Source organism: Hyperoodon ampullatus (assembly GCF_949752795.1).
Source record: "Hyperoodon ampullatus genome assembly, chromosome: 13".
Classification (NCBI taxonomy): domain Eukaryota; kingdom Metazoa; phylum Chordata; class Mammalia; order Artiodactyla; family Ziphiidae; genus Hyperoodon; species Hyperoodon ampullatus.
The window spans coordinates 30,652,568-30,679,587 of NC_136926.1; the positions used below are offsets into that span (position 1 = coordinate 30,652,568).

The following is a 27,020-nucleotide window of genomic DNA, read 5'->3' on the forward strand; positions in this document are numbered from 1 at the left end:
TGACAGGAAATCTCACACTCTGAGCATCTTACGTCCACTATTCAGTCGTATCAAATTGGGGTACATCTTTTTCTACAAAGTTACCAGAAACAGACACTGAGCTAGAGTCAGGAGAGCAGGTTTCAGGTCCAGCCCTGACTCTGCCCTTGTGAGACATGAGGAAAGTTCTTTGAGCTCTCGCGAAGGCCTCAAATCCCTCAACTATAAAACAAAGAGGCTGAACAAAATGAACTCTAAGGAGCATTCCCATAAAACGGGCTTCTACTAAGTTTTTGAGAACTTAAATTGTTTCAAAACTGATAGCTATGAAATCTCAAGCCTGATGCTCATCACCGGTAATGTTGATTATAGGAAGAGACTGAAGCCAAGGAATTAGTGATTCTGCACGGACGGGACGGAAATGCAAGGCTTGCTGGCATGCTTTCCCAGGTAGCAGAGTGGGAAGGAGCTTTTACAGTGACTGCGCCAGGCAGCACCTGCAGCACGTGCGGGGAAGACGTGCCCTTGTGCTTAGTTATTCTTGCACTCAAGAGGTTTTCTAGAAGATAACATACAGCGCAACACCACAGTACACGGGCTCTGACGAGTTCAAAACATACTTGAAATGAAAATGCAACCAAAATACTTCAGAGCATCTCACTCCATTATAAAAGGTACACACAGACCTGGGGCCAACATACTTCACTGCACCATGTCAAGTCCCAGAGTCCAATTTCCCTTTCAAATGTAAGTGCATCTTTCACAAAACCAACACCTATTTTCAAAAATCAAAATTCGCTTGTATTAGACTGTACTTAGTAGAAAAAGTGAATCTATTTTTTCTGGTTCCAAAATTTTCTATGCCAACACAGATGAACTAAATGAGACATAAGACTAAGTACAGGAAAGTACGCCAGGCCCTGTCATGCATTTATAGTGCAAACACATTTCACGTGGTTGACGCAGAGAACTGCAAAGGATAAGGTCATTTTGCACAAAGGAGTTCCCAAGGTTTACTCAGTAATACCAAATTTCCATAATGGAAATTACTGTGCGTGTCAAACTGGACGGGGAAAAACCTACTTTTAACTATTATTATGAAATGTTATAAAATAAAAGGAATTCTTAGGCTGGTCAAAAAGCAGTGACTAGAATCAAGGAGAATCAGTCTTTCTTGAGAAGACACTAAAAGAACCTATTAAGAATAGGATAAATTAAACACAATAGAGCCACAGGGCAGACATGTAAACTGACTGAAATTACAGCACTTTTATACTCATGGTATTTGCTTGTTTTATATTATCTTGAGGACAAATGGATTATGATCTTCCAAAATTCCAAAAATGGCCTGAAATTTTATCAATTCCTTTCCTTAAAAGAATGAGGACTTTGAACCACAAATACTCTAATATCCACAAGGGTTTCCATGAGATAAATTATGCGTTTTAAAACCCAGATCACCACACAGCACACTCCCTGGCATCCCGTCTAATGACACAACAAACACAAGCTATCGAGCAAGAATCTGTTAACAGTTTTATTATTTTTGTGTTAAATACCATGGGACAGGGTTGGAAGGATGAAAAACTCGGTCAACAACTGCCTCACAAGGGGTAAGAAAAATTCTGCCATGATATTAGCAAAGGTAAAGGAGAAAATTTACACTGTAAGAGGCACCATTTCCCCACAGAATACCTCTTGGCATTTCCTGAATGAGTGGGATTAGCAATCTGAATAAATCATATTTCAAGAGGTAACAGCAACAGATAAAATTTAAAGGGATTATTAAAATAACATTTACAAGACTCTGAACAATTCTTGAACTCTTATTAAAACCACAAAGAAAGAACAATTCTTTATTTATGAATTTCATAAAGGACTGAATGTGCAATGACACCTGCTAGGGATGGTCTGGTGACATTCACGCTGCCTGGGAGCCCAACACTCTGCTCTTACTGTGTTTCTAACCGTGAGACTGTTACAGGCGAGGCCTATATGACGCTGTACACACAAAGAATGGTCACCGTGGGCCACACTACCAGTGAGATGGTAGGTAAACAAATCTTTTTCTGGTCAAGAGAAAAAAAAAGAAATAGCACTCTGCATGCTTCACTCTACAAGATGAATTTCCCTAGAAAGAATCCAATGAAAATGGCTGCAATTACAACAAGAAGTGAAGGAAGAGGACTGGTGACATTATCTCTGAAGGATGCAGCTGAGGTGGATCCAGGTTTATCCGAATGTGCTACCTTTCTGAGCCTTAAGCCTTCATCCTAGAAAAAAATATATGCACAAAAAGAGGTTTTAAAAACAAATATTCATAAGACTAGTGAGCTACAAATATACAGACAGAAAGCAGGTCAGTATGCATGCGACTGGAGGCAAGAGCAGGGACGAGCTGCTACCCAGCCTAAGGAAACTTTCTAGGGTGATACAAACAGTCTAAAACCTGATTCCAGTGATGGCTGCACATTCCATAAATTTACTAAAAAAAAAAAATCACTGAATTGTACACTCCCAACAGGTGTCTTCATGGAATGTAAATTATACCTCAATAATGCTGGTTTTAAAAACTAGAGCCAAAAAATATACTTCTAAAAAACTGAACTATCAGGGCTTCCCTGGTGGCGCAGTGGTTAAGAGTCCGCCTGCCGATGCAGGGGACACGGGGTCGCGCCCCGGTCCGGGAGGATCCCACATGCCACGGAGCGGCTGGGACCGTGAGCCATGGCCGCTGAGCCTGCGCGTCCGGAGCCTATGCTCCACAACGGGAGAGGCCACAACAGTGAGAGGCCCGCGTACCACAAAAAAAAAAAAAAAAAAAAAACAAGTATCAGCTACGGTTGTATTTACACGGAAGGAAAAATCCCACTAAAATTAATACAATTAAAGAAGAATCCTACGCGCGCACTTTCCCCAAGGTGGCCGACAGCATCTTCATGCTGGGCTCCATCAGCCAAAGACCACCAGAAACAAAGTTACGTCATTAGTCTGACCCGCCGCAAGCAGGGCCCTACACAGCAGAGGGCAGGGAAGAGAGAGGACTCTACAGGACTGGGGAGGGGGAGTGCAGGATGGAATTTAAACGCAGCATTTCAATGTGCTCAAAGCAAAGCAGGAGGTCTCTGTGTAAAAGGGTCAGCACCAGAGTCTGCACTGTAGAGGAGAGACAGAATCATTTCCTTGAAAACTACAAATACAACAGGAGTGGGATGCTGTAGGCAGAGCCCTGCACCTGAGGGTCTGCACCTGGACCAGAAAGGGAGGCCGTTTCTCTGCCATCACAGTGACTCCCATCCTCCAGACCAGGTGGCTGCTCCATGCTGACTGACACAGCCTCACCCAGCGAAGTTTCTGACAGTCAGTCTATGACTTTAGGGGACCAGGTTTCTCAGTAGCAGGACAGCAGTCACTCTAAGCAGGAGGTTGTTATGACACTTACCAGCTGCAGAATGACACCGGTTTACCTAGGCAGCTGGCTTTACCTGGTCCATCATCCCAACCAGATGAATACGGGGCGGGCTTTCACCTCCTCAGCACAAGCTCCTTTTTACTTTCTCACACTGATTCATTCCTCTAGTGTGTTCACTAATAACACCCAGTGGAAGAGTGCACCTGATGTCATGCTGTTTTATTTGCATGTCTGGATTTTCTGAGGGTTTGCGGGTTTGGGTCTTGTTCTGATTAGTCCCGTGTGGACAGAACAATGATGCTCAGTCCCGGCAAGAACTTTAAAAGCTACTCCAGGTGATTCTGCCTCACGGGGTCTCGGGAGGGCCTGAACATGTGTGTTTAAGAGCTCACGGCAGATTCCGATGCACAGGCTGGATGAAGAAGGCCAGGGCTGCGGAACCTAACGGGCAGTGATGAGACCCCTCAAGGAAGTCAACCTGGCAACCAGCGATGATGGGCCTTAGTGTGAACTGTTAAAGGTCCAGAAGTTGACTCTGTAAACCAGTGGTCTTCAAGGTTCTTTTGTTTTCTCTTTTAAACAGCAGAACGCTTTTTCAAATAACATCTACAGAACGTTAGTCCATAAAGAGTCGGGACCGGGAATCAATCTTATCACCTATCTCCCCAGCCCGGCCCGAACCAGGCACTTCTCCCTCCCAGCCAGGCGACGGGCCGTGGCTCTCAGTACACTGAGGAGTACATCTTCTATCACATACAGGACTGAGGAAGTCATGGCACATAAAGGAAAAGTAACAAAAAACAGCACCCTTAAAACTCCACAGGGCGTGGGTGTGGGTGTAACATGAGACCACCTCTCCACTCTCCAGACAGGCGCTGGGGGCAGGGGCCTCTGCGGCGGGGCTGTGGAACAGGAAGAAATAGCCAGAAAAGCCGTCTCAGCACACATCAAGCCAAGACATAGTGCCTTTGATTCAGGGTGTAGTTTCCACAGGCTATGAAATAATCAGATGTAGATTACATCCCACAATTTAGCTTATTTACTTTAAGTACATTTTAGTATCAATACTATCTACTTTGACATGAAAAGCTTCAAACAAAGCCTCAAAAAGCAACTTAAAGGTCTTCAGGTCTTGAAATATTAGTAAACTCCACACTATCCCACAGCCCACTGCTCACTCACTCAAATGTGAATGAACACTGTGCACGTGTGCTGTGAACGCAGAGGCGGTGAACACAGCCCTGCCTCCGAGACACCCCAGCCCGCTGGAGGGAGACGGACAAATGGGAGCCGGAAGAGGTAAGCGGTAGCCTGGAAACAGAGGAGGCAGCATTCCAAGACTGTTTCTCTTTTCTTTTCAGGGGAAGAAAGTCCCAGAAAAGGTCATACTGACAAGGTGAAGAGAACCGAGCACCATGAGACGTGTGTGCGTGTGTGCATGCCACGTGGGCAGGGACAGGGCGCCGGGCCGCCCTCGGAGGGAAGTGCTCCTGCTACAGCAGAGGAGGCTCCTCCAGGACCCCCAGCCCAGTGCTGACCGACACGACCTGGAGAGGCACTTCCAATGGGTGCCCTACACGGAGTTTTAAATTTTCTAACAGCACATTTAAAAAGGTACAGAAAATTGGCAAAATTTTAATGATATACTTTATTCAATCCAATATAACCAAAATATTATTTCAACATGTTAACAATACGAAAAAAAAAGAGTTTTTCGGTTATTTTTGGCACTATGTCACTCACAGCACATCTTAATTCCAACTAAGCACATTTCAAGCACCCTGACAACGGGTGCCAGTCTGGGGACAGCACTGCTGCAGCAGGTGACAGGACCAGGGCCCAGAATGCGAAGGCTGCACAAGCGAGAGAGGAAGCCAGCAAGGCCACGACCAGACCCCAACAGCCAGGCCAGCTGCTGGGAAAGGAGCATGGGACAGAAGAAGCCACCGCCAAAGTGTAAGAAGAGTCTGGCAGGGAACCAAGGCCAGGACAGAAGCAAATTGGGGAAAAGGAAAAAGAACTGAAAAAGGGTAAATGTAAAAGCTGACAGACAAAATGGCCCAACAACGTTCACCTCCCCGCTGCCTTCACTGCAATCAAGTTCCTTTCCCAGGAGCGAGCACTTACTCTCAGGTGTCGGTTTTCTTCCGATAGCTTCATCATCTCTCCCTGGAGCCTCTTGCACTCTTCCATGAGCTTCCTCGTCTCAGTATCATTGAGGGAAACACTGTGTGGCTTTGGCACGGGCCCGTCCTGCTTCGCAGCGTTCAGGGGAACGGCTTTGCTGGGTTCCATGTCGTTCTGCAGCACAAAGACAGCGGGCGGGGCGTTTTTCAACTAACTCTCCTTACAGGTTTTTAAACGACTTACACTCCAAACATCCATCTCCAAGAAATTATTTACATGCAAAGTTTTGACAGTTTTCAATTTCATTATTTAAAAGTTTTTTAAATACCCAATGCCTGGTCATCTGTGAACAACTGCACAGGACGACAGCAGTAAACACCAGCAGTCAGCAAGGTCAAAGCACGCGAACCACCCCTCCTCTGCGCCCACCACCCTGTGCACTTACCTCCACCAGAGCACTGAGCACACAGCACAACACTGTACTTTTGGTGTTCTTTCCTACAATGCTTCAAAGCCTGGGTAAAGCAAGAGCCATTCCTCTTTGCAGTTACCCCTAAACCCAGCACTGTGGCCAACAGTAGTTACTCAATAAGTATGCTGAGTGACGCCAACCAAAATCCAAACATGAAGTTCATTTTCAGTGCTCTGATTCTGCAATTCAAATGGGGTTCTGGAGGGAAGGGGGGATGTTATTGCAAACACGCAATGAAATCAGGAGACTACCTAAGAAAAACATTTGAAAGAAAACCTAACTTCTATTCATGGGAAAAAATAACTGAAGGATATGAGCACCGAAGGGGAGATGATGAACACAAACATGTATCATAGGGAAAAAAAGAGGGGAGGGAGTCCACTTCACGACTTTAAACTCAAATATAAACGATACCTTCAAATCATTAGTAACACTACCTGCTTTAACTCATGAAACTCAACATGGAACCACAGTGGTACTCAGGCACCTTTAAAATTGTGAGCCCCCAAATCTTAACTCCTGCCAGCACTCACCCATTGGAACTAGTGGCAAAGGCGTGGAGAGAAAGGCACAGGGAAGGGCCTAAGTGTCCCTGAGCCTCAACTCAACACCCATCCACCGGAATCTCATCTCTGCCTTCACAAGCTCCCTAATAGGACAGGCACAATTCTTGTCTTTAATTAGAATTTTACTTGCTAAAAATTTAACTTTTCAAAAAGAAAGGTATAAATCGCTTTATTCAGATATAAACTTCTAACAAGAACATTTCCAAAATCAACTTTATGGCATTTTCCACAGCACTCATCAGGAAGATTTAATTATAGGTCACACACCTACCACAGCATCCCAGCTCCTGAATTTACTTTCAGTATAAACAGGGACAAAACTAGTATTTCGTATGAAGGGGCTGTGATTTGATCGCCATTGTCTAAATCCATGTAAAAATTAGTAGTACTGTACCGAGGTTCCAGTCATCATCCAGATTTTCCCACTTCTCTTCAGAAGCGTCCCCGCCGTGACGGGTTCTAGGAAGCCTGCTTCACCATCCGGCTCTGTGCTTCCTGTGCGAGCCTCTTGCTCTCCACTCTGTCCTCCCCGTCCCAACCAATCTCATCGTACTGTTACAAATCCCGTTTCAGATGTTTTTGCTCTCCACCAATTTCTTTTCCTATTCTTTTCCTTAACAGTAATTAGAATTCATTTCAAAATGACTTCTCAAGTGTGCACTTTCCAACCTAGAACTAGTCCAGCTTCTGGGAACCAGAATGGCACATGGCCTTCCTCTGTGAAGACGAACAGTCAACATGGCAACTCAGCAATCTTTAGGTTTGGGGGAAAATATCACTCATACCAGAAAGTTGACTAAGAAATTATGAGGAGATACAAAAGGCCAAAAAGTGAAGACAAAAAAAATTAGAATGAGGAATCATCAAACTCTTCACAATTGGCTTTTTATTTTTAAACAAATTCTTGAAATTCCAGAAAATTGAGAATTATGAGAGGGAGAAAGGGAATTACCTCCCATTCTCTCATCAACCTAAAATAACTATTATTTTTATATTCTCTTCCAATATTCTCTTTCATATGAATATTTTATAAAATCAGCATACATGATTTTAATCTTTATTCATTTATATGTACATCTTTTAATTATCATTTTAAATGACAAGATGTCATTAAATATTCTATTCTGTGCCTTACCAAAATTACTTCAACATTTCACTCTTGTTAGACATTTGATGGGTAGCTTCCCACTCTGGGATTTTAATTAACATGTCAATCAATATCTTCTCATGGTGGCAGAATTAGATTTCTCTTTTTATTGAAAATTTTCCTTAATGTTGATATATTGCTTTTACAAGAAAAAGGAGAAGAAATGTCATAACCAATCTGTGGAGCATAAATATTAAGACGAGAGTGCAAACGATAACAGTGAAGCCTAAACACTTGTCCAAAGTAAGCCAAGCAAGTCACAAAACAGTCACACTGAGTAAACCCACTTACCCCATGTGCTCACGACCATTTAGGCCCCTACAAACCCGGCAACATACAGAGCAGAGGCAAAAAAATCTAATTTATTGATTAATTAATTAATTAAAGTAGAAGCATGTATAAGCTAACTGGGCGGTGGTTAAAGGGGGTGGGGTGGGGGAGAGTCACAGGTGTGGAGACAAGCTGGGGAGCCTGGTGGGAACACTAAGGCTGCTGAGACAGCTACAGGCTTCCCTTCAGGAGCGCCACGGTGAGGGGTGGCTCCAGGAAAACAGCGTGTTCCTTGAGAGCTGCTTCAGACTGGTCCCGAAAGAGGAGACTGGCTGTTCTGAGAACCATGGAACAAGCAAACTGGAGGGACTTGACACGCTCTGACTCTGAGGCAGCTGAGGGGTGACACTGCATGCACATTATATCTAACACTGCAACTCAGAACAGACTCGACGGTCAGGCCATGGTATCGAGATAAGAGAAAACACAGTATCTCGTACATTTTCCACTCTTTTATATTATTTAGCCTACCTACAGTAATCTCCCCCATCTATAAGTTGAATTTACTTCTGCACTTTTTTTTAAACAACCTTTAGAATTTCAGTTCCAATATTCTAAATTATTCCTTTTGGGGGTAATTAGAAAAAGCGAGGACTTTGGGACTGTTCAGAAAAGGAAATGTAAGTACAAGGCAAATTCGGTTTTTGCATTGAAGCCTTGGGAAGGACAAAGGAGCCAAAGAATGTAAACACGAGGCTACATTCTCGTGACTCCTGTTAAGAGTAAGGGATCAAGTGTATTGGCCAAGAGCCACAGCAGGAAACTGTCAGAAGGCCTGAGTAAGGCCTTAACTGGGAAGAGGTAGTATTTGAACAATAAAGTTACCAAAGATATATTTTCACTCTGAACAACCCACTTACTCTTTTTCTTTAGGATCATGATTCCCAGAAGTAAATAACTAAAATCACAAAATTTTAAAAGTATCAGACATTTAGATAAAGGATCAGGTTTTGTTTAAGCCTTAGTATACACATTCCCTGCAAAGCCAAATCAAAGTATCAGCAGCCTGTTCAAACTGTGGGGTTCCCAGAGTTCCCAAGAAGCAGGAAATGAGAAAGGGAATCATACAGCATCCAGGACACCACCAGGAGGTCACTGTCATCTACTGATGTGCTGGCATTGTACTTGAGTGAATGTTAAGTGTACACACGCACGCGCACACACACACACACACACACACACACACACGGAGACATGAATAAATTCAAATATGACCTAAGATCTTTAGGGCTTTTGCCACAAATTCTCCTACCCTGGGGCACTGTAAATAACTAACAATGACAGTTAAAGAAGGGTTACTTTATTTGTACTGGATAAGAAAACATAAAGCAGTAATCTCATTCATCTTTTTTTATATATAAACACAAATACTTGCCTGGAGAGTGATATTCACCAGCTCCCACCTTTACTGCTACACCTGCTGGTCTGTTCACATTTTTTTTAGAGGATGCTCCCCAAATCTCAGTGACAGGGAAAATTATACCAATTTCATAATAATGTTCCCACTTACATTTGTCCTGCTCACTACTGAGATTTTATTAAGTGTGGTAATTTGTTGTTTTAGAACAGAATAGTTTGTATGCCTGGTTTTTAAGTGATTGTGGTTCTACTGTAATTTTAAACATAGCTGACATTTTCAACTCTAATTCCTTCACAACACACTCACAATAAACACCTCGTACGTGCTGGGTGACCACATCACCATAACCAGTGACACTGGCAGACGTGTCTTATCTGTTAGCTCCCTGAAACAAACCTTCTGTTTCTCCTGTTTGAACACACTGAGTCCCCTGGGCTCATTCTTTGCGCTATAACTGGCAGGTGCTGCAACTGTGCTGTTGATGCTGCTCAGCAGAGCGACAGCCAGGGCCGGCCCCAGCGGAGCAATACCCTGAGGTGCAGGGGAAACACATTCTCAGATTCACACCAAGCTCTGACTTCTCCTGCGTGGGACTGGGAATGACTAACACAGAAATCATTAGGTTCTAAAACAATCACCTTATTCTATAAAGATGTGTTACGCCTAAGCAATAATAATAATAAATAATAGCTATGTTAAAGCAAAAAATACAACATTTCTCAACTTTTTCTATTAATTAGCTATAATCAACTTGCATTATGTTCACTAACTAAATGTAGAAACCTTATTAAACTTAAGCCAGCCTCACGCTGTCCTAGAATGAGTACCTTCTCTTAATTTTTGTTACTACTCAATACTTGTCAGTACCTGAAGAACAAGCACTTCATATTTTCTTACCTTTGCTAACACTCTAACTGAACAATGTTTAAGTTAAATGAATTTTTTCAAGGGTTCGAAAATTGCAATGATTTATAAACCTCTCCTGTATTCAATGACACCCCTCCCCAAACACACCCCCACACCCCCACTTACCCCCCAGGATCAAGAAACAAAGACACACAGAACATTCTAGTATTCCATTAGTATCTCCACAGTGCTCTTCCTATTTTCTCTAATTCCTTTAATACACATAAAAATAATACTATACAAAAAGGTTGGAGCAGACTCTGAAATAATACTTACTGAGGGCTTCCCTGGTGGCGCAGTGGTTAAGAATCCGCCTGCCAATGCAGGGGCACGGGTGCGATCCCTGGCTCGGGAAGATCCCACATGCCACAGAGCAACTAAGCCCATGCGCCACAACTACTGAGCCTGCACTCTAGAGCCCACAAGCCACAACTACTGAGCCCGCATGCCACAACTACTGAAGCCCGCACGCCTAGAGCCTGTGCTCTGCAACGAGAAGTCACAACAATGAAAAGCCCGTGCACCACAACGAAGAGTAGCCGCCGCTCGCCGCAACTAGAGAAAGCCCACGCACATCAACAAAGACCCAACACAACCAAAAATAAAAACAAACAAAAAAAGTACTTACTGATATCCAGGTCATTGTACATAACTAAGACAACTCCAACTTACTTAATAATGCACTGTCCCCAATCTGTTCTTTGTCTCAACAGAAAATAATGTATATTTCATTACAAAAAGTCTTTATACATAGGACCCCTGAAATTCCCTATTCTTAACAGTCCTTCAGGCTTCATTATGACAAGTATTTTTCCCGAGAAAATGTCATTAACAGATGTTAAATGGAGGGCATAAATGAAATGTAATAATTTTTTTAAATTTGGAAAATATCAAGTAGAGTTGGTGGCCTAAAATAAACCAAAAAAATTTTTTTATTTCAACATAAAGAACTGAAGAGGTTATAAAACATCATAACTAACAAGTTAATTAAAACCACACTCAATCCTAAAAAAAAACACAACCACTAACTGGACATTAGATTTCATAATATAGAGTTGATAATAACTAAAAGAGCTAATAATTCACAGAACTCCAGTTTGTAAAATATAAAGCAGTCAACACTCCAGTATCATCTGCGTCCAGCTATCAACAACCCAGGGAATGTGCTAAGCGGCTCTCAGTAGTAGTCCTGAACATAACTCATTTGAAGACTGTGGGCCATTACCTTACTGAAATGCATCCAGTCAAAGACCTGCTGTCCCCGAATACTAGGGGGACCACACACCTTAGTGCCTAAGGGCACTAATGCCTGTTGTCCAGAAATAACTGTTAATAGTACCTCTTTTTATTCTAAAATAAAAGGGTTCTTGAACTCCTAGGTCATTCTATGTATGATCCAAATCAGAGAGCTATTTTCCAAAAAGAAGCCCGTATTCTAATGATGGTTCCAAATAAATTAGGACTGTTTTATCACAAAAATGATCTCTTTAAACCATAAAAATAAAAACATGGACTCAACCACCATACTTTTAAAGCTGGCACCTTTCTTATCCCACAAGAGACTAAAAACTTCAATCATTTTCTGAGTTATATATTCAGTATCAAGGTCCTAAAAAACCTAAAGAAATCAACAAAATAATAACACAGCCGTTTCCAACTGTCTTTAGAAACAGTAAATGCCCAAGAACTAACAGCATACCTAAAAAGATCCAGATCCTCAAACAGGTAAGGTATACTTACATAATGTACTTAACTGCCTGTCTACTTCTTTTGGGGACTCGGGAAGGCGGGTGAGGAGCTGCGGGCAGGGGTGAGAGTGGGATGGGGTACCTAACATAAGAAACACTGAATCAACAGCACGTTTTGCTACCTGCTACCTACACCAACTCTGAGAAGAAAGTATCAATAACCATGATAGCTATTGTGCTATCTAACTGCTTTGGATGCTAACCAAATTTTTCTAAGGTGATTACTAAAGATCATAAGTTCTGATGAGCAACTCTTTGGAGTAAATGTGTAACTGAACATGGGCTTCTCCACTGCTCTGAACACTAAGGCTGAACACAAAGTACATGTGCCATCTGGAGAGAGCTGTGTATTAAAGTTGTCACCAGCAACTTAGTTAAAAACTAAACTGAAGTTTGCTTAAATTAACGAACTTTTTAAAACATATTGACAAACAAACTAAAATAAATAAGGGGTCAAACCATGTCACTACAGGAATTTACTAACAGCAATCATGACTATATAAACTAAAAAATATATTTTGTACTCTACTTCTAAAAATACAGGCTACCAACAGTTCTCATATTTCTCTGAATCTTCCACATTTAGAAATGTGTTTTCCTTGAATAAGGGCGTTTCATCTTTAATCAATTTGTGTAGTCAGGATTCAGCTTCATATGGCATCTTACCAACTTATCTGTAGTAAACTGACAAATTTTATCTAGGTTAAACACTACTCAATGATGCCTTAATTTCCTAACAGACAAAGTTCATACTAAACTGAAGACAGACATACAGAAAAAGGATATTAAGTAATTTTGTAACTGTATCTATGGATACTAGAAAGAAACCAGTATGTTAGAGATACTATGGTCTTTAAGCAGTTTCATCAACTTCATCTGTAGACAATACTAAACCGGAAATGGCAAGATCCCATTAGGGTCTTACCAACAGGGTTTTATTACCACATGAATAAAGTATTACAAAAGAGGTGTTTTATGTGCGTGTGTGTGTGTGTGTGTGTGTGTATAAAAGGTTTCATCTTTAATCATTGTAACAAATACACAAAAACTTTATATATTTTATACTATTATAAACACTCCAGATTTGGTTACTCTGAGGTTTCACATTTTCTGTAAAGGATGCGATGCAACAGTAAGCTGATGACTTGACAGGAAGTCACTAATCAATAATTCGGACAGCACCAGGTCTGTACCAGGCTGCGTCCACTTCAGTGATCCCTCAGTAATGGGGATTTCTCGTAGAACCTGCAGTTCAGCAGCTCCACGAGAATGAGTTTACACAGGAATGGCGTTTCCAAAAGTGTATTTTACAGAACACCTGGCATTCCGTGGGAAGTTAATTACATTATATGAAACAAAAAAGAAATACTAGGTTAATCAGATTTTCTTTATTCAGAGCCTTTAATGTGCAAATATGCAGTGTGCTTATTTATAGCGTTTTTCCAAACTCATTTGACCACAGAGCCCTTCCAAACCAACACATTCTGGCAAACACCGCCTCATAAAAACACAGCTGTATTTCAGCCCTTCTTTTTAACATGCACATTAATCAATTAAGGCCACCTCTAGTATAGATACAAATATTTTTGCACATTTGAATTATATAAATCTGAAATACTGACATACTGAAATATTAAAAGTCTCATTTTATGTGCCAAACTTGAGATGTGAATTCAAACACTTAAAAATGTCCATCAAGAAGCATAACAGCAAAGCTAAGAAGCCATATGAGTTGCTATTCCAAGAGCACTGCAGCTGGTACACAAGAGGACCTGCCCATTCTTCTCAGTTAGTGTTGGATTTTACACAATTTCAATTATCCAAGAGCTTCAAGAACATAACCCAACCATTAAACACAATCACAACACCTCAAGAAATAAAAGGATGAGCATCATCTTATGTGATTTATGTGATGCTAATTTCACCATTAAAATTTTACCATTAAAAGTGCCTTCAACTGACAATCAGGCCTCCACTAGAATCTTGGCCAAAAGAATGGTTTGATAGGAATTCTCACGAAACTAAAAATCACTGTCTTACTCCCAGTGCCCAGCTGTGGTCTCGAAATACCACCTCCCACTGAAAGGACCCAGGGCTTGAAGAAATGTCTAATCCCAGGTCTGAGCCTGAAAGTATCTTAGACATGAAGGAAATTACCAAAGACTACTAAAGTGAAAGGACTCAGGAGCTGACTACTAGCCAATCTGAGCACCAATATGGTAACTGCAAGGGGCTGAAACAGTAGTAAGTTTAAGTAAGTTTAAGTCCATGAGTCTGTAACAACACGGCAAAGAGGGAAGGGGAGGAAAGGAAGGAGGACGGAAAGCTGACTGTAGATCATCAGAGGGACACTGTAACCAACTCATTTTTTGAAAGCCTATAACTTAAGAGAAAGCTTTAGAACTCCACCATTGAATGAATCAGCAAGTATCAGATGAGCTCCAGTTACTCTCTAATACAATGAAGCAGTAATGACAAAGTCACCACTACGCAACCTTGAATGAATCAATGGACTTAAACTGTATTTACTCACTTCCGACTGTACTGACATTTGGGGCTGGAGGATCTCTGTTGTGGGGACAGTCCTGTGCATTGTAGGAAGTTAAGCAGCATCCCTGGCCTCTACCCACTAGAGGTCTGTAGACCCCTCCACGCTAGCTGTGACAACCAAAAATGTCTCCAGACATTGACAAATGTCCCCTGGGGGGGCAAACCATCCCTGGCTGGGACCACTCATCTACACACTGCACAACAACGGCTGCTAACTTCAAAACAAAAAAAAAAGCAGACATTAGGTACCTCCCTGAGAGAACAGATAACCACCTACAAAGCAGTCTTGCCTCTCCCTCACCAGCAAAAATAAGCCTCAATTTAATCAAGTCTCTAGATCCAATGACAGGAAATACCAAAGACAGCAGAGAAGTTAAAAGATACCTGAAAGATGCAATCAGCAAAATATAGTCCGTGGGAAAGTCTACAGGACAAACTCGGTTTCTTTAATAAATAATTTACAAGAGAAAAACAGAGGGAATCTATAGATTAAGAGACTTAAGAAACATGTCATCCAATAGCAGTATGTGGACTTTATTTTGATTTCAAATCAAACAAACTGCAAAAAAAACAAATGTTTAGGGCTTCCCTGGTGGCACAGTGGTTGAGAGTCTGCCTGCCGACGCAGGGGACACGGGTTCGTGCCCAGGTCCGGGAAGATCCCACATGCCGCAGAGCGGCTGGGCCCGTGAGCCATGGCTGCTGAGCCCACGCGTCCGGAGCCTGAGCTCCGCAACAGGAGAGGCCACAACAGTGAGAGGCCCGCGTACCGCAAAAAACAAACAAACAAACAAACGTTTAAATGACACTTGTGAGGCAAATGTGAATGCTGCCTGAATAGTCTGATATTAATGATATATTAAGCTTTCAAAGACTAATGATAGTATTGTCATTGCTCTTTTCTTCCTTTCCTTAAAGTCCTTATCTTTGAACGATATATACTGAAACAGTTACAGATGAAATTAATTATGTCTGAGATGTGCCTTAAAACAGTATGTGAGATAGGAAGTGGTGGGGTTTACATAAAATAAAATTAAGCATAAACTGGTCACTGTTAATAAAGCTGGCCTCGGGTTCACTGTACTGTCCACTTTTCTAGGTATTTAAAGTTTTTCAAAATAAACTGCTTCAAAAAATCGTTATCTTTAGCAAGTATTCCCTTTAATTTAATTGGTCAATAATAACTATACTGCGAGTCCAAGTAGTTCAATTAGTGCAAATACATTCTGCAGCCAGTGCATCCAGGCTCAGAATCGGATATTCTCTGGCATACTCTGAAATTACTGAACAGACTTTGGGTTACTAACAACCTGCTATGAAAAAGCTCCTGGACCAAACTACCTCTGCTCAAGCTCCAGGGTGTGTGGGAGGCTCTGGGATCTCCATGCAGTATTTGTTCAAGCCCCTTAGCAGATGCAAAGCCACTTTGTTGGATTACTATGGGCTATGCCTATGTGTTAGGTACACCTGCTACTCTCCTCTGTGAGGTAGTAAGATGGCTAGGCTCAACAAGCACAGTCATATAATTTCCATCAACTTCTGGTTTCGTGTCCAATCAGCAATATCAAATACTTGGCTTCCAGCCCTTTTCAGGCTATAATCTCAAATTGTCTGCTATCCAGAGCATAAGAGAAGCCCAGCTGAAAGATAGCTCTATGTTTATTAAATGACTGTAAAATTGGCATAAAATTCATAAAAGTGAGAAAATATCCAAACGTGTTTTTAAGGTAAGTCAACCCTTATTCCAATGAATTCTACTTCTTGGCATACATCTGAAGGACATGAAAATACTATGTTGAAGAGATATTTGCATTCCCATGTTCATACAGCAGCATTATCTACAACTGCCAAGACAAGGAAACAACCTAAGTGTTCATCAAGAGATGAATGGAGGGCTTCCCTGGTGGCGCAGCGAATGAGAGTCCGCCTGCCGATGCAGGGGACACGGGTTCGTGCCCCGGTCCGGGAAGATCCCACATGCCGCGGAGCGGCTGGGCCCGTGAGCCATGGCCGCTGAGCCTGCGCATCTGGAGCCTGTGCTCCGCAACGGGAGAGGCCACAACAGTGAGAGGCCTGCGTACCGCAAAGAAAAAAAAAAGATGAATGGATAAAGAAGTTGTGGTATATATATACAGACTGGAATATACAGATACAAGGGAACATTATTTCAGCCATTAAAAAAAGGAAATCCTGCCATTTGTGACAACATGGACGAAACTCTAAGGGCATTATGCTAGGTGAAATAAGTCAGAGAAAGACAAATACTGTATGAGCTCACTTATACATGGAATCTTAAAACAAAACAACAACAACAGGGCTTCCCTGGTGGCGCAGTGGTTGAGAGTCCGCCTGCCGATGCAGGGGACACGGGTTCGTGCCCCGGTCCGGGAAGATCCCACATGCCGCGGAGCGGCTAGGCCTGTGAGCCATGGCTGCTGGGCCTGTGCGTCCAGAGCCTGTGCTCCGCAACGGGAGAGGCCACAGCAGTGAGAAGCCCACGTAATGCAAAAAAAAAAAAAAAAAAACAACAACAACAACAACAAAGCCCCAAACTTGTAGAAAGAGATCAGGTTTGTGGTTACCAGAAGCAGGGCACGGGGAGGAGGGACTGGATGAAGGGTGCCAGAAGGTACAAAACTGAAGATGAACAAGAACTGGGGATGTAATGTACCACATGGTGACTCTAGCTAACACCACTGTTTGGTATATTGACAGTTGTTAAGTGAGCAGACCCTAAGAGTTCCCATCAGAGGGGGAAAAACTTTTTTTTTTGGTAGCTATATGAGGTGGTGGATGTTAACTAAACTTACTATAGTAATCATTCCACAATATATGTAACACTAGTGTTTATGCTGACACCTTAAACTTATACAGTGCTGTATATCAACTATAGCTCAATAAAACTAGAAATAAAATAAGTCAACTGAGATGAACGTGCTCTTTTCTTGGTTCCAATAGTAAGAGCTATGCAAGCTATTAGCATCCTGGCAGCCTAGCAAGAGAGAAAGTAAACTCCAAATGGGAAGCATCAACATGCCATCAAAATCTCACTTTCCAGTAACAACATATGTATTCACATTTTTTTGTTTTTGGCAAATATTTCAAAATCCCTTTAATAAGGCATTAAAAACACAATAAATGATTTGGTCAACAACTAATTACCATTCAGGCACTTCTTCATTTCAGCTTATCCTAAAAGAGTAACACAACAATTGACCCCACGTATTTATTTAATCTGCAAGTTTACTTTTCAATAGGGCAAATGGCCTCCAGATCAAAGAAAAAAGTCATGTAAAATTATAACCTGATTGTGCCAAACAATTCTATTTATCTATATTATTTTATATGTTAAATCACACACACAAAAACCTACTTACCCTTCAAGTTCCTCCTACAAACCACAGAAAAATATTCAAATTTGCATTTCAGAAAAGGAATAAAGTGACCGCAACCCATTCTATAAGACTACTTTTTAAACTCCATGCACATACACTTCAGTCCCTCAAATTGTATTTGCCTCACATTAACCAAAAAGCAACACAGGGCTTCCCTGGTGGCGCAGTGGTTGGGAGTCTGCCTGCCGATGCAGGGGACGCGGGTTCGTGCCCCAGTCCGGGAGGATCCCACGTGCCGCAGAGCGGCTGGGCCTGTGAGCCATGGCGGCTGAGCCTGCGCGCCCGGAGCCTGCGCCCCGCAGCGGGGGAGGCCACAGCAGTGAGAAGCCCGCATACCACACACACAAAAAAAAGCAACATAAAAATTATTTACTAAGGAATAAAATCAGATGTATTTTGACCAAAATCAATAGTGAACAAAATACCTGGGAATAGCCAAGTTTGGAATAAACTGTTTGTCCATGTAAATTAAATCTTATCCCCAGACTGCAGGTATATAGTTGCCAAAAAGTGGTTTATGTCTGTAATTTAATTATATTTATGTATATACATGTCTCATTCTAACAAAGAACTTGAAGTGGCTTAAGTAGCAAAATTTTGATAGAATTAGGTGGTTCTTCTCCATCATCTAGCTTGTACCTAAAAGTATTTTTCTTCTTGAACAAAATGTTATGAAATGAAAAGAGCATATACACATTAAGTTTTTAAAAAACGTAAACACTGAGTCTGATAAAGTGGAACAGCCATATCACACAATCACAAAGGCCAAAACCAGAAGCAGAATTCAATCTCAAAGTAACTGAGAGCTTAATAGCTTCCAATTTTCTTATATTTTCCTACTTACCAATTTATCATTTTCATTGGGCATTTCAAATACACATCTCAATTTAGAATCCATCAATTCATCAGGTTTTGCCTCTTTCCACTAAAAGCAAACAAAACCGAACAATGAGACAGAGGAGATACGATGGGGACAAACAGGTTTCGCCTCAAGGGACAACTGAAGGGTTAGTGTAGCTGCCGTGTGTGTGTGTGTGTGTGTGTGTGCGCGCGCGCGTACGCGTGCACGTGTGGGTTCCCCAGGTCAGCCAGGACTACGGCTGCCTGTACGCACTGCGTTATTCTCACCCACCACAGGCACCGGCAATGCCACAGAACTTCCTATAGAACCCTACGAAGAGCTACTATCACAATCTGTTAAAATCACACTAACATCCCTAGAGATTACAGGACTTTACTCTTAATAGTAGCACTTCAAAACTGTCTCTAAGGAATACTATTTCAAAATTCCTTCGTTCTTGAAATGAGTCAGGATTATCTGTAGTGAACAGATTTACAGATTTTGTTAATTTTAAAAATCAGGTTTCTCAGTGGAGAACTAAACAAAACCCACAGTTTAAACAACATTCCCCCGGACAACTTCTGTTCAACTTCTCTACTCACCACGGCTTCCATATCTGAAATGTTTGGTGGAGCAAAGATGGTCTGTACCATAAACTTGTGTTTACTCTTCTCATTGGGGTCATAGTCAAAAGGCTGCAGCATTACTAAAGAAGAAGAAAGGACACATGACAGTGACTTCTCCATTTGTTTGCTTCTTTGAATTCCTAGTACTCACTCACTAATCTGCAAATTTAAAGAAAACCAGGAAGGGTGCAAGAAACCACTTATAAGGTATGTCTGAGAAGTCCAATAACTCCCACCATGGTTAAAAAAAAATTAAGGGCCAAATATACAGCTGTAGAAAATGCACAGGATAAACGCCCAGAACCCAGATAAAGCACAATATATCTCCAGGAACGCCCTTTACTGAACAACCACCCTACGCTATTCACTAGAAACTGGATAAAAAGAAAACTTCAAACATGGTTGTGACTTTATGAGTCATACTTCTAAGGCTACAGACCATGTAACAAGAGGAAGACAATCTTAACACAGATTAAAGGAGTAAATCCGTAAAGGTGCATGCTAAAGGGAGAGGGAGAAAAGGAGTGAGTATGTAGACAGAGTCAATCAGGGAAGGCTGCTGGAGGAAGCGTGGCTGGAGTGCCTGCTCACCCGGAAAGGCACTGCACTGAAAACTGGAGTGAGTGCCGAGTTCTCAGTGGAGGAGAGGGATCAAGGGCGTGCATGGAAACAGTAACTGGTGTGTAAGGAGTTTTTAGTAAGTCAGGTGCTCAATACAAGGGGCTTATGTGGGAGAAAGGGCTTTGAGAAGTATACAGGTTCTTAACAAACATTAATACAGTAAAACTTCAGAAAGCTAGAATCCTAAAGAAAAAGTCCTTCTGAATAGTTCCATGGATTCCTAGGGATATAGCTGTTTGCACCAAAATCTATTTTTAACCATGTGGATAGAAATAATTTTACCTTCTTCCAATTGAGCTAAAAAAGGCTTGTGGACTTAGAGAGCAACTTCCAGAACACTCGTACTCACTGTCCACTCTTTCTTATTGCCCACCCATCTTCCCCATGAACTGACAGTTCAGTCAGACAAACATGAAAGCAGGCCTGCCAGGCCACCGCACCACAAGACTCACTAAAAGCATCTTCTCTAGGGCCTCCTAGCTCTGAGTGTGGGAATACAGTTACTGAGGGAGGATGGAGTGCCCCAAGAACTCTGAGGTCTGTCCTTGACTGCCTCTGCAGTCAGGTTCCACTGATGAACATCTCAGTGGGCCCGCCCCAGGCACTCACTCTTTGTATAATTTTCTGTTTTTAATCTGCTGTGGGCTTGAAAACTAGAAAAAGGATACAGAATTATTTTAATATCTTAGGAATACCTATCAGGATTATGCAAGCATGTTTTGTTTTGTTTAACATACACGTGTCTAGGTTGTGTCCCCAGAGATTCTAATCTGGAAAGGTCCCCGTGTGTTCCTGCTCTCTGTGCAACTATGGCAGACCTTCACAGAGGTGAGAACTACTGCTAGAAAATAAGAGTAAATGGTCTCTGTGTGAGGCCTGAGAAGTTCTCCCATAAGTAAACTACATCCTCCTACTTGCTTCCTATCGCTCTGCTATGTTAGATACTATCATGAAAAGATATCGTCAGGGAAGTCTGAGGGCATTAACTCTGGCACCAGCACAGACTCCACGGCAGGAGTAAGCAATCCATACATGGAAGGAACCAAGGAACCAAGCACACACCCTGGACTACAAGTAAACACAAAAGGGGGTGACAAAACTGAAGTTTTCAAGTGCAGGACACTGTTGGCATTAACAATAAAAGGCAGAAAGACGCATCTAAGTTTACAACTATTGGCAAAAAAGAGGCACTGTACATTTTTAAGCAAAAGATTTAGGATAACACCTCCATAGCTGCATGCAATACGTAACAACAGCTAGAGATCTGAATGAATGAGAATGAGCAATCACAAAAATGATACAAAATTTCAAAGACAAAATAATAAGGGCAGAGAATGTGGTAGTAACCTGTAGAAATAAAGAATAGATATAACATTTTTTGAACGACAGTAACTGCTTACAAACTGACCACATACACCCTCACCCCAAGATAAGACATTTCCTGCAGCAGTTTGCATATAGTAAAAGAACAACATAAATTCAGGACATGGTTTGCTACCTGAAACAGTCACAGTCAACCCTGGGTCAATAATTCCACTGTTGGGCCTCACACAGTACCGACGAGGTGCTGTAGTCTTCACTTTGAAACACACCTTTCTATCCGATGGATTTCGCAACTTAAGATTTGTAGTGACTACATCTGTGAAGGGGCCTGTAAGGTTTAAAAACCAAAAACAGGGGAAAAAAATTTTAATTGGATTCACACACACACACACACACACACACACACACACACACAAGCAGAATTCAAAACTGGATGCACATAACCTCAATTTTATATAGAGTATGTACTGAAAGTCTGTGTACCTAAATATACCTCCAGGTGTACACTCACAAAGGAGTTTTATTTTCTTCATTCCTTACCAGACTTTATAAAATCACTACATGAACATGTATTGTTTCTATCAAATAAAATGTTATTTTTAAAGTTTCAATTTATGAAATAAGTCCAAAATTGTATTCCTAGAATATGCTCTTACCACGTAACTGAAAAGATTGGGATTTTCCAGTGGTCTGCAAACCAGTGCCAATCTTCAGATTCACCTGACAGAGCCGACCACAAAACACCTCCATCAGAAGCCGATGAACCCAATGACAGGGCACTCTTGCTTCACCTCAACTAAGTTTGATCCCTTCACTCGTTCATTCTTTCACTCACATATTTGTCAAGTGTTTATTAAGAGCTGTCAAATGCTCTACATACAAAGTTTTTCTTAAGCTTTGATTCTACACCCAAACATAAAACTGCAAAACAAAGAACCCAAAAGGTGATGCAGTCCTGCCTGAATTAAATCAATCCTAAACCATTTTTTGTTTAAAAAGGGGGGGAGGGGCTTCCCTGGTGGCGCAGTGGTTGAGAGTCCACCTGCCGATGCAGGGGACACGGGTTCGTGCCCCGGTCCGGGAAGATCCCACATACCGCGGAGCAGCTGGGCCCGTGAGCCATGGCCGCTGAGCCTGCGCATCCGGAGCCTGTGCTCCACAACGGGAGAGGCCACAACAGTGAGAGGCCCACGTACCGCAAAAAATAAAAAAGGGGGGAGTGGGGCGTGGAGAAACAGTACCTCCACTTTTGTTCTTGGCCGAAGAAAAGCCTAAAGATATTTTATACAGATTTAGACAATAAACTGAATACCTGTTAATTTGGAGACTGAAGATAAATATGTCTCAATGGAAGCAACAACCACACACTTCTAACTAACCCAAAAGCAATTTTCAGTGGTTTCTAAAACAATTAATTTTAAGTTATACTTTAAAAAAAAAAAAAAAAGCTAGAAGGCTGAAATCAAAGACAACTATTATAAAGGCTATCTCTCCTTTATTAAATAAACCAGAACAAGCATGTCTTTTAAAACTTTAAAATATTTCTAGTTTAGAGTCCAGACTGAGAAGATTCCCCAACTCTGCCAGATAAAGTTTCCCATTTTGCTGAATATTGGAAAATTATCTTAGACAAAGGCTTGAAGGGGAACAACAAACAGACAATGAAGAGGCACTGGGAAGAGAGCAGGGGCTGAAAGTAGACCTGCCTGATGCAAGAAGAGGAAAAGAAGAGACTTGAAATGAAAGGCACTTATTTCAGGTCCTAGGAAATGAATTAATTTTATCCTATGCTTAAAGTTTGTGAGTTGTAAGATATTTTCTAACAAATAAAGATTTGGAACTGGGATGAAAGGGAAGAGACAGAAATAAGAGAACATTAGAGGAAAACATATAAAGGCAGAGAACCAGTTATGGAAAAAATTCTAATGTGAAATAAGCATTTAAATCAACAAGTACACATTTTTTTTTAATATATATACAATATATATAAGAACTACAATCTTTTGGACAGCTTGCTTGAATTACATGGTTAAGTTAATCACTGCATTTATATATTATTTTACATCCTTTGCTGCTTCTTCAATCCCAATTGCTTGCATTTTTTGGCTAGCAGCTAACTACCCCACCATACACTGGCCAGGGGGAGTGAAGGGGAAAGCTCCAGTCTGTCCATTTTGCTGTGTGAATCCACAAAATTGGTGGATTTAACATTTTAAACTGTTAAAACTACGAGTCTTAAAGACATAGATTCCATTTCTTAACATTCTGAAAATCCATAAGTTACTACAGGTAACTGAGAATGTGTACATTTTTATGTGACTATTTCAACTAGGATTTTAACATTAGCATTAAGTATAAATTTATTTTTTAAAGTTTCTTAGTAAAATAACAAAAGAAACATTTTGCAAAATTTTAATTTTGAACAATCCTATATTTTTATAACATAATTATGTAAGTTTTAATTCGTAATTTTAAATTCAATTTTTTAAATTTCCCCAATTTTAGAGGAAAGTACCAACTATCCAAAACAAGGTAAAATAACTGATTTTTTAAACTGACTTAGAAAATGACCATGTGTCAATTTTCATCAACATATGAATTCTGAAACAGTACTTACATTTTATATTGCCCAAAAGGGATTATAAATCTTAAATAATAGATTGTGGTCTTTCTAGACATAAAAACGCAAACTAGGGCAACGGGAGAGGCCACAACAGTGAGAGGCCTGCGTACGGCAAAAAAAAAAAAAAAACACAAACTACCTAAAGATGAAGAGAATATGTCAAAAGAAAAAAATTCTACCAATTCAAAAGCCAAATTCTTTACTGAATATGTTAACCTTATCAGTAAAATTACCTACAATAAAGCCACATAACAAATGAATTTGAGATTTTCTACTCCACTGTGTCCCTCTAACCAAGCCTCTCAGTAAGGGTTGCTCCCAGCAGCCAGTTCAGAGTCTGAGCCCATTTTCCTGGTTAAAATGCAAAATCAGCAAGTACTAATGACCACTAGCATAATAACCAGATTTAATAGCTTGAAAAGGTCTTAGGCAGAAACATCTGTTCCACCTTTGTGGGTCACAGAAACTCTTTAAGAATTTCATGAAAACTATATACTGACCCAGAAAAACATACACAGGCAAATATTCACAACAATTTTACCTTGGGTTTTTCTGGAGGGTGAGGGTGAGATGGGGCGATCTGGGGTGGGGGTGTATCGTGGATTCCTGGAGCCTGCAGGTTAAACAGACCTGATAGAATCTACCCTTACAGGCCCTCAAAAATAGAGGAAAAGTTATGTAATTTATCTGCTACAGCACAAGCCTAAATCCAGGGTAATACTGCCACTGTCAGGTACTTCTGTCTGACATTAGGACTGGGTGGTGCTACTGTTGGGGGGAGAGAGGAACAGGATGTTAGACATTTCTCAACACCCGGGTAGATCCACGCGATCAAGTACAGTATTAGGCCCCCATCCCACCAGATCTTCACATACCCCTCCAGAAATCCACACTGGTTAAAAAAAAAAAAAAAGAACTCTTTCCCAGAAATACATCTATTGTATAAAACAAGAAACCTTTTTCTCTTTCCCTAAAACTCTGAAAGGTGAGTTCACCATTACAGAAAATTATTCTACCAACAGCAATGTCACTCAGGACACTTAAATCCCTACAAACGTCTGGTCCAGTCAGCACACATGTATGGGTGACACATTCACATGATTCTACCCACATGCATAAATATTCTCTTGCCCTTATTTAAAACGTTAGAGAAAACCCTCTATCAGATAACTCCTCCCTTAACTTCCCTTAAATCCAAACTCATTTATTTAAGTAGGTTACAGGCATCTGGCTAATTCATTAGTCTTCTACTATACTCATGCCCAAACATTTACACATTGAAATGCATATTTCATCACAAATTCACTTTCTTCTCCTTTATGTTACAGTTAGGGCATTATATTAAAAAATTTTAACTGTGTATGTTGGTTAAGTAATTTTATATATGAATTTCACTTCAGGATGGAAAAATGGGCATTACAAAATATAAAATATCAAAATGGGATATCGTGTCAAATAAGGTTAAAAACCACTACATTATATCAATAATCTCCTGCTTTACTAGCATCCCCTGCAATGCTTAGGTGTTTAAACCATTAAGAAAAACAAATAAATGGTTACCATAAAACACAGGAGTGCAGAGCTATTAACTTCTTGATAATTCTTTAAACTGTACATATTTTTCTTTTATGAAAAACAGTAAAGTTTTTTTTGTTTTTGTTTTTAAGAAAAGCTGACCCTTGGTGTAAGCTTAAAAAAAAAAACTGAAAGAAAAGTGAAAAGCAGTGTTTTGATGAAAAAGTGAAACATTCGAAGCAACTTATATAGGAAATAAATACTCATGTTTTGAGGATTTCTAAAACGTAATCCCTGTAATTGAAGAAAATCCTGCCATTTGTCCAATATAAATGCTTAGTTTAACATTTAGAAACAATCACTACGACAGTCCATTTTATGATTACTTGATTGTAAACTAGTCACCAACCACAGGTACCACCTGATACTTCCTACTTTACAGATGAAATTTCACTGTTTGTATGTAAAAATATACCATATAAAACAAAATTCCACACAATACAGATAACATTTACTTGAACTTTTACTGAAAAAACAAAATTAAATTATATTTTAAAACTCCACCTTTTAATTACACAGGCTGCCCTCCTTCAATCTCCCACGCCACTTCCTGTCACTAAGTATTCTATCCTAGCTCTACTACATTATCATTCCCAGTAAACCAAAGTCCTATTCTCAGTCCCAAATTCTAACAGATGGAAATGTAACATACATAAATACAGTCCCTGTGTTAAAAAGTTTGGAAAAGACTTGGAACCTCAAACTTCAAAAATGTAGGAAAAGTTTAGGGCAGCTCACCCAGAAGGATGTCCTAAGTGAGACTAGCCTGACTCCTTTACCTAAAAATGTATTTCCGGCATGAAACACTGTATACCTAAAATTTAGAGCAGGACTTCCCTGGTGTCGAAGTGGTTAAGAATCCGCCTGCCAATGCAGGGGACAGGTTCGAGCCCTGGTCCAAGAAGATCCCACATGCCACAGGGCAACTAAGCCTGTGCGCCACAACTACTGAGTCTGCGCTCTAGAGCCCGCGAGCCACAGCTAGTGAGCCTGCGTGCCAAACTACTGAAACCCGCATGCCTAGAGCCCGTGCTCTGCAACAAGAGAAGCCACCATAATGAGAAGCCCACGCACCGCAGCGAAGAGTAGCCCCCGTTCGCCACAACTAGAGAAAGCACACGGCAACGAAGACCCAACGCAGCCAAAAATAAATTTAAAAATAAATTTAAAAAAAAATTTAGAGCAATGATTTCCTTTTAAATAGTTCTCCAAACCTCCCACTCTTAAAAGGAACACAATTAAGCTAAAAACAGCTAAAAGTAGAACCACTCTGACTAAACAGTTTCTTAAATGGTTATCATATATACCTATTTTGATGTAAATTGCCGTTAAAGTTTTCTTGAAATGCCAGGCTTTGTTTAGTTGCAAAGAAAACTGACTTGGGGGAAATAAGGGGAGAGCACTTGGCTTTTCCCCCAG

General features: G+C 40.9%; 1 protein-coding gene across 1 annotated transcript in view; it reads right to left on the minus strand.

Moving 5' to 3' along the window:
- Window positions 1-1,502: 1,502 nt before the first annotated feature.
- The window catches only part of VAPA (VAMP associated protein A), a 39,628-nt gene continuing 14,110 nt past the window's right edge, over window positions 1,503-27,020 (minus strand). Inside the window, exons 2-6 of the mRNA XM_079717925.1 lie at window positions 21,579-21,731; window positions 19,436-19,539; window positions 18,837-18,917; window positions 5,519-5,692; window positions 1,503-2,252 (exon numbers count right to left, since the gene is read on the minus strand). Coding sequence (XP_079574051.1) covers window positions 2,094-2,252; window positions 5,519-5,692; window positions 18,837-18,917; window positions 19,436-19,539; window positions 21,579-21,731 — 671 coding nt within the window. The 3' untranslated portion in view covers window positions 1,503-2,093. The remainder of the gene's footprint in view (window positions 2,253-5,518; window positions 5,693-18,836; window positions 18,918-19,435; window positions 19,540-21,578; window positions 21,732-27,020) is intronic.